The sequence below is a fragment of the Lactuca virosa genome, chromosome 2, assembly GCF_052849685.1.
Source record: "Lactuca virosa cultivar CGN04683 chromosome 2, Lactuca_virosa_CGN04683_v6, whole genome shotgun sequence".
In the NCBI taxonomy this organism is placed as follows: domain Eukaryota; kingdom Viridiplantae; phylum Streptophyta; class Magnoliopsida; order Asterales; family Asteraceae; genus Lactuca; species Lactuca virosa.
In genome coordinates this window covers 147,172,981-147,181,930 of record NC_136427.1, presented here as the reverse complement: position 1 = coordinate 147,181,930, position 8,950 = coordinate 147,172,981, and the positions used below count along the sequence as shown (strand labels likewise).

Sequence of the window (8,950 nt, the reverse complement as noted above, 5' to 3'; positions counted from 1 at the left end):
TTTCGTCCCAATTTCGTTTTGTGTCGTGTATTTTTGTCGTGTCGTGTCGACTTTTGCCACCCCTAGATTGGACCATCTTTGTCATCCTACGATCCATGCTATCCAACATGGCCATTACCACCGCCATATCATCCGAAGATGTATTCACCATCCCTCGAGTCATGTCATTTCGAGGATTATGATATTCTCTTGAGTGTTTAGAGAATTCTTCAATCAACCCCTTTATCATAGTCGGGGCTTTCTTCGTGAGTGGTCCTTGGGAGTCAAGGAGCTTCCTCGTTCTCACATTTACCCCATCATAGAAAATGGAGATTTCCTGTTACATATTGATATCATTCTAGGGACAATTTCTCAGCAAACCTTTGTATCTCTCCAATACCTTATAAAGTGATTCGCCTCCTTGCTGTACAAAATTGGCAATTTCTTTCTTTAACTTTGAGACTATTGGGGGGGGGGGGGGGCAGAACTGTTGAATGAACTCTTCAAGCATCTTTGGTCATGTTGTTATTGAACCTGGAGGGAGTGCCTTCAACCAATCCTTCGCGACACCATTGAATGTAACCGATAGCATCCTTAATATCACAGTCTTGCATGGTACATTTTGAATGTTGAAGTAGTTGGCTATGTCGTTGACCTCGTCAATATGCTTATAGGCATCTTCGTGATCCTTCCCGTGGAATGGGATGTCCTTCAGCTGGGCAAGTATGTGACCATTCACCTCTAAGTTTGTTGTTGCTGGAATGGTGGGTTGTGCAAGACCTGGTCTAGTATCATCATGCATCCTCTTCTTGTATTCCTTCATGGATATGTCTGCAATGTCTACCATTTCTACTTCAGACTTGGGTTCACTATCCTCTTCAGAATGGGGTGTTTCGGGCTTGTAATCCCCTGCCTTCTCGTCTTGAGTTTTCTCGAAGCTTTTAAAACCGCTTGCTTCCCCTATTGCTTTGTCCTTCTTTTTGCGAAAAGTTAATTCTGGATCTTCCAATGGTGGTACTACTGGAGATTTGGAGCTCCGGTTCATAAGCTAAGTGAAACAAAACAAAAAATTACACGTAAAACGAAGGTGAATCCCCCTGATTTGTCTTCTTGCCAGCTCGCCAATTCTTTTTTCCAACAGCTCTTCAAACGTGTCCACCAAAAAACCATATCATCACTAAACCTTGAATGCTTCATTACTCGATCTACTCCAAAGGTGACGACATCTTCTCCTACCTAGAGAGTATGTTTAGACTCTCACACGTCCACTAGGGCTCGAGCAGAGCTTAGAAAAGGTCTTCCACCGATTATTGGGACTTGATGATCTTCTTCCATATCTATCTCGATAAAATCTACAGGAAACACGAATTTGTCAACTTTCACTAAAAGATCCTCGCATATCCCTCTTGGAAATGTCACCGTCTTGTTTTCTAGATGAATCACCATACGGATGGGTCTTGGTTCTGAAAGGTTCAACTTTTTGAAGAATGAATAGGGCATAAGATTTACCCTAGCTCCCGAATTGGCCAATGCATAACTTGTAGCCAAATTCTCGAATTGACATGGCAAGGTTAAACTTCCCGGGTCCCTTGTCTTCTTTGGTAGTTTGTTCAACATCGGGGTTGAGCAATTCTCATTTACAACCACCTTAGATGCCTCCTCCATCTTCTTTCTATTGGTGAGGAGATCCTTTAGGAACTTCGAATATTTTGGCATTTGAGCCATCGCCTCAATGAATGGGATGTTGATTTGGAGGGCCTCGATATGTTATAGAAACTTTTCGTAGTCTTCATTATGTTTAACTTGTATAGCTCGGCTCGGGAATGGCAGTGGGGGCTGATATGGATTTACTAGAGGGTTCTTATTTTCTTCAGTCGGAAAACACGCCTTGTTCTTTTCCTCAATACATAGTGTTTTGTCATCAGAGTGTAATTCTCGGTTTTCTTCTTCTACTTCCTTCACCAATTTTGGATCTTCATTCGGGATTTGGGCCAAAGGCGTGACAATTTTTCCACTCCTTGTTGTCACAACATTGATGTGCACCCCTCTTGGATTTTGCTCGGTGTTGCTTGGAAGTCCACACGGTGGCCGTTAATTGAATTGTTTAGCAACTTTCCCGAGTTGTTTCTTGATGTTGAGGACTGAAGCTTGCCGATTCCTCATAAGGGCTTGCCGATTTCTCATCATAGCTTGTTGATATCTCATCGCTGCATCGGTTTCAACATGCCTTTTTTCTAACGCGCCTATAAAATGGGTGAGCATTGCTTCAAGATTCGTCTTCTTTTCGGGTGTCGGTTCTTATTTTTGATAGTACCCTCTTGTCTTTTGTTTGAACTTCTCCTCCTTGGCCTTCTTGTATTCCTCATATGGTATCCATTCCTTTTAAGGTTTTCTCTAATCTTCATCATATCTATCCCCGCTTGAATAACACACTTGAGCCTTCCGGTTTCCGTTCTCATCAAGGTCACAATCTTTTGTTAGACGTGGACCGCTACAATTATCGCATCCCACATGAATGGAATGGATGGATTGGACCATCTTTGTCATCCTACGATCCATGCTATCCAACATGGCCATTAACACCGCCATATCATCCGAAGATGTATTCACCGTCCCTCGATTCGTGTCATTTCGAGGATTATGATATTCTCTTGAGTGTTTAGAGAATTCTTCAACCAACCCCTTTATCATAGTCGGGGCTTTCTTCGTGATTGGTCCTTGGGAGTCAAGGAGCTTCCTCGTTCTCACATTTACCCCATCATAGAAAATGGAGATTTCCTGTTACATATTGATATCATTCTGGGGACAATTTCTCAGCAAACCTTTGTATCTCTCCAATACCTCCTTGCTGTGCAAAATTGGCAATTTCTTTCTTTAACTTTGAGACTATTGGGGGTGGGGGGGGGGCAGAACTGTTGAATGAACTCTTCAAGCATCTTTGATCATGTTGTTATTGAACCTGGAGGGAGTGCCTTCAACCAATCCTTCGCGACACCATTAAATGTAACCGATAACATCCTTAATATCACAGTCTTGCATGGTACATTTTGAATGTTGAAGTAGTTGGCTATGTCGTTGACCTCGTCAATATGCTTATAGGCATCTTCGTGATCCTTCCCGTGGAATGGGATGTCCTTCAGCTGGGCAAGTATGTGACCATTCAGCTCTAAGTTTGTTGTTGCTGGAATGGTGGGTTGTGCAAGACCTGGTCTAGTATCATCATGCATCCTCTTCTTGTATTCCTTCATGGATATGTCTGCAATGTCTACCATTTCTACTTCAGACTTGGGTTCACTATCATCTTCAGAATGTGGTGTTTCGGGCTCGTAATCCCCTGCCTTCTCATCTTGAGTTTTCTCGAAGCTTTCAAAACCGCTTGCTTCCCCTATTGCTTTGTCCTTCTTTTTGCGAAAAGTTGATTCTGGATCTTCCAATGGTGGTACTACTGGAGATTTGGAGCTCCGGTTCATAAGCTAAGTGAAACAAAACAAAAAATTACACGTAAAACGAAGGTGAATCCCCCTGATTTTTCTTCTTGCCAGCTCGCCAATTCTTTTTTCCAATAGCTCTTCAAACGTGTCCACCAAGAAAACCGTATCATCACTAAACCTTGAATGCTTCATTACTCGATCTACTCCAAAGGTGACGACATCTTCTCCTACCCAGAGAGTATGTTTAGACTCTCACACGTCCACTAGGGATCGAGCAGTGCTTAGAAAAGGTCTTCCACCGATTATTGGGACTTGATGATCTTCTTCCATATCTATCTCGATTAAATCTATAGTAAACACTCCTTTTGAATTTTCCTCAGTCAAGTTCGGTTCCTCATTTGCACTTTCGGTTGATGAACCAGTTGTGACAATTGAACACTTTCCAGCCGAACCTACTTCCTTTTCCACATAAGCCTTTCCATGAGTGGGCTTTCTCACCTCTTCATCTTCAAAATCGGTTGACCAAACTTCGACGCCACCGAACTCATCTTCACCTGCATTCTCCTACACAATCAGGGCATTCATAGAGCTGTTAGTTGCCTTCTTTTTCTTGATCTCTTCCAACTTGCACATTTAGTACGTCTCATCATCTTCACCATCTCTTTTCTCAGCCATTTTCCTTAGCATGCAGTCTTTCGCAAAGTGGTTCTTGTCGTGACAGTAGTTGCAGTCGAACCCATAGTCTCCTGCAAGTTTTCTCTCCTTCTTGTCTTCATCCTTTTGAGAAGAGACTTTCACTTCGTCCTTCACCTTCTCAGAACTGTAACTACCCTGCCAGTTTCGGTTCTTGTTGACAGGAAATTTTCTTCTTGCAAACTTCTTTGGATTGGTGACCATCATAGCATACTCCTCGCTTGTAAGGTCACACTCAGACATATCAAACTCTTCTTCTTCTTCTGCAACGCTTTTTGCTTTTAAGACAAGGGCCAGCGATCCCACACCAGAAACTACTTTCGCTTTTTTGTTACTACACTTTCATGGGACTTAAGAATTCCCACAAGTTTCGCCAGTGAGTAAGATTTAAACTGTTCATGCGCTTTCACAGTTCCTCCCTGATAAGGCTATTGACCTTGTGGACGAGGCCTGTGTAAATGTTAGGGTGCAATTTGATAGTCACCCTGAAGAAATAGACAATCTTGAAAGGAAAAAGATGCAATTAAAAGTTGAGGTTCATGCTTTGGAGAAAGAAGAAGACAAAGCAAGCAAAGCTCGTCTTGTTGAATTGAAAAAGGAGCTCGATGATTTAAGAGGCAGACTTAAACCACTAATGAAGAAATACAAAAAGGAGAAATGTATCCTTTAAATCTCAACCCAATACGAGGAAAACCATCAATATGTCTGCTGTCAAAGGCGAACACTGATGAAAGTTGGTTGTGGCATCGACGACTATCACACCTGAACTTCAAAGACATTAATAAGTTGGTGCTTGGTGATCATGTTCGAGGCCTCCCTCTTCTCAAGTTTGACAAGGATCATCTGTGGGCAGCGTGTGAGATGGGCAAACAAAGCAGAAAGAGCCACCCTACAAGAATTAATACAAAGATTGTTGAAGCTCATGAACTATTACACATTGACTTATGTGGACCTTCGGCTATCGAGAGCATCGGTGGTAGTAATTACATACTTGTGATTGTAGATGATTTTTCACGCTTCACCTGGGTTTTCTTTCTTAAACAGAAATCAGATGCAACTCCCAAGTTGAAGACATTTATCAAACAAGTGGAAGTGCAGCTGAGAAAGACGGTGAGGAATATCAGAAGTGACAACGGTCTGGAATTCAAGAATAACGATTTTGAGGACTTTCTGGCTGACAAGGGGATAACTCACAATTTTTTAGCTCCTTATACACCACAACAGAATGGGATTGTTGAAAGACAAAACCGTTCTTTGTGTGAAGCAGCCAGAACCATGCTCAGTTTCGCTTCTCTTCCGTTATACTTCTGGGCTGATGCAGTTGCAGCCGCGTGCTACACTCATAACCGATCTTTGCTCAACAAGAGATTCTCAATCACTCCATACGAGATAATAAACAATCGGAAGCCGAACGTCAAATTTTTCCATGTGTTCGGTTCAAGGTGCTTCATCTTTAATTCAAAGGAGAACCGAAACAAGTTTGACGTCAAAGTAGATGAAGGAATTTTTCTAGGATATTCACTCTCTACTAAAGCTTACAGAGTGTTGAACAAACGCTCCAAACGAATTGAAGAAACATATTACGTCACCTTTGACGATAATTATATGAAGAAAGTGCAAAGGAGTGCAAATGACTTAAGTGAAATATTTCCTGAATCTGGACAGGTCTCGGTTCCAATATCCAACCTGTTTGAAGAGTACATTCAATTATTTGATGAACCAGAGAAAGCGGCATACTCAGAGGCAAAATCAGCAGATAACAAAATTGATAATCTCAAGAAGGTCATAGATGAAGCTGCCAAAGGAATGGAAAGTGAACCTCCTAAAACTATAGGTGTTCAATCCTCAACTGACTCTCCCATCAACGGCTCAATATTCAAGGGGGAGAGTTATTCAGTACCAAAGACAACCGAAATGTCTTTCGAGGGGGAGAGTCCTATTCTATCCCCAACTCCTAAAGGTCCAAGCGATGCTCCAAACCCACTCCATAGTTGTCCAATCAAGGGGGAGAATCCTACTCCCACAGAGGATGTAAATTCTGATGATGCCACAGGTTACACTTCGCCAGTCGAGGGGGAGAAAGAGAATGCAACTGACGAAGGCGAGGGTGATCAATCAGAACTTGAAGAGGAAGTGAATGCTGAATTGGATCCAGCATATGACCCAAATTATCCTCCATTAGTCAAATGGACCAAGGACCATCCCAAAGCTCAAATTATTGGAGAATCATCTGAAAAAGTACTCACTCGCTCACAGTTGAAAGCGAAACAAACTGCATTATTCTCTAAAGTTGAATTCTGTATGTTTAATTCATTCATATCCAAGGTCGAGCCGAAAACAGTTAATGCTGCACTTGATGATTCTGACTGGGTTCAAGCAATGCAAGATGAGCTCCATGAGTTTGAACGCAACCGTGTTTGGAGGCTGATTCCTACCCCAAAGGATGCTTCAGTGGTGGGCTTAAAATGGGTCTTCAGAAATAAATTAGATAAAGAAGGGAATGTCATTCGCAACAAGGCTCGGTTGGTGGTGAAAGGTTATTGCCAAGAGGAATAGATATATTATGAGGAAACCTTCGCTCCAGTAGCTAGGTTGGAATCGGTGAGAATCTTCCTGGCGTATGCTGCTCATAAAAACTTCGAAGTTTTCCAAATGGATGTCAAATGCGCTTTCTTGAATGGGGAACTAGAAGAAACAGTGTATGTTGAGCAACCTCCCGAGTTTGTGAATGAGAAATTCCCTGATCATTGCTATGTGCTGGATAAAGCGGTATATGGTTTGAAGCAAGCACCGAGAGCCTGGTATGAAACTTTAACTCGCTTTCTGAAAATGTCGAAATTTAAGCAAGGTTCGGTCGACCCAACCTTCTTCCGAAAGAAAGAAGGCGAACATCTAATGATAGTTCAAATTTATGTCGATGACATCATATTCGGCTCCACGAATCCTAGTTTAACAGCTGAATTCAGGAAGTTGATGGAGACTAAATTTGAAATGAGCGCAATGGGTCCGATTAATTTTTTCCTTGGTTTGAATATTTGACAGGGACCAGAAGGTATATTTATCAACCAGGAGGCGTACACAAAGACCTTGCTAACAAAATTTGGCATGACAGGAGACTCGAAAGTGAAGGTTCCTATGGCATTTGGCACCAAGTTAACACCTTCTCTGGAAAAACCTGCTGTTGATATAACACTTTATCGACAAATGATAGGGTCCCTTATGTATCTAACAGCTAGTAAACCGGACATTATGTTTTCTGTTTGTTATTGTGCCACGTTTCAAGCTAATCCAAGAGAACCTCACATGGTGGCGGTGAAAAATATTTTCCGTTACCTGAAGCGAACCTCATCTCTCGGTCTCTGGTATCCTGCTAGATCTGGTTTCTTCATTCAAGCCTTTTCTGATGCTGGTCTGGACCGAAAGAGCACTACAGGTGGATGCCAATTTCTTGATGGGAAACTGGTTAGCTGGCAGTCCAAGAAGCAAACATGCGTGTCACTTTCAACAGCCGAAGCTGAGTATATTGCTGCAGCATCTTGTACTTCTCAAGTCATTTGGATTCAAAGTCAACTAAGAGATTACGGGCTAAGTATGAAGAAGATTCCTCTCTATTGTGACTCAGAAAGTGCAATAAGGATATGTCACAATCCAGTACAACACTCAAAAACTAAGCACATCGCACTTAGATATCATTTCATCAAGGATCACGTAGAAGACGGGAACGTGGAAGTGCATTTTGTTCGATCCTCTGATCAATTGGCCGACATATTCACTAAAACCTTACCTGAAGCGAGTTTCAATAAAATTCTTCAAGGCTTGGGAATGATGGAAACAGAGTTGGTACCGAATCCTTAATTCAACACCTAAAAAAATTAGACAAGCGAAATGGAGCGAACGCTCGGTCTATTTCGGCTCCATAATTTTCGGGAACCGAAATGAACCGACCGCTTGGTCTATTTCGGCTCTGGAATTTTAAGGAACCGAAATGAACCGACCGCTCGGTCTATTTCGGCTTCATAATTTTCGAGAACCGAAATGAACCGACCGCTCGGTCTATTTCGGCTCTGGAATTTTAAAGAACCGAAATGAACCGACCGCTCGGTCTATTTCGCTTCATTCCTTTAAGATAAGGTTTCGGTTGTAAATTTTGTTCAAAGTGTGTTTTATGCAACATTATTTTCTTTTTCTGTTTTTATTATTTTTCAGAAATCTTCAAAAAAAAAACAAAAATATTTTCTTTTTCTGTTTTTATTATTTTTCAGAAAAACTTAACCCTTAAAATTTTAAATAAGAACTAGTTAAGGGTCCCTAGAAATTTTTTCAGAAAAACTTAACCCTTAAAATTTTTTCAGAAACTTTTTCTGTTTTCTTTTTCTTGTTTGTTTGTTTTGGTTTTGTGGTGTGTTTGTTTGCTTGTTCTTTTACATAGGTCCCAAGTATGCCAGTATAACAGAGTTTGGAGCTAAGGAAGGTATAATCATTTAAATAAGAACTAGCTAAGGGTCCCTAGAAGCATGTTGCTGCATGTTGACCAATGCCTCTACGACTTCAAGTAGGGCCTTAATGATTCGATCTCTACCTATCGTTTCTTCCCAATCAGGCTCTTAAAATCAACTCAGTCTAGAGCTACCTTACTCTTCTCATATGAGTTAAGAGTTTTTCTGCTTTGTCACGTCTATATAGCAGAAGGTACTTTCGGTTCTTTAGCCACCCTCCTTACTTTCTCCATCAACTTTCGGTTCATCACTGTAACCCTTGAGACTCTCAGTCTTTACCACTGAGGTTTATGGTTGCACAAAATCTGTGTTCATGATCTTAGATACGAATACCACGTACTAAGTGAAACC

At 41.5% G+C, this 8,950-nt stretch overlaps 1 protein-coding gene across 1 annotated transcript; it reads right to left on the bottom strand.

Annotated features, from left to right (window-relative positions):
- Positions 1-1,236: 1,236 nt before the first annotated feature.
- Positions 1,237-1,704, bottom strand: LOC145157839 (uncharacterized). Its single transcript, XM_079076822.1, has one exon. It carries the CDS (start codon positions 1,702-1,704, stop codon positions 1,237-1,239), a length of 468 nt encoding a protein of 155 aa, XP_078932948.1.
- Positions 1,705-8,950: the final 7,246 nt, after the last annotated feature.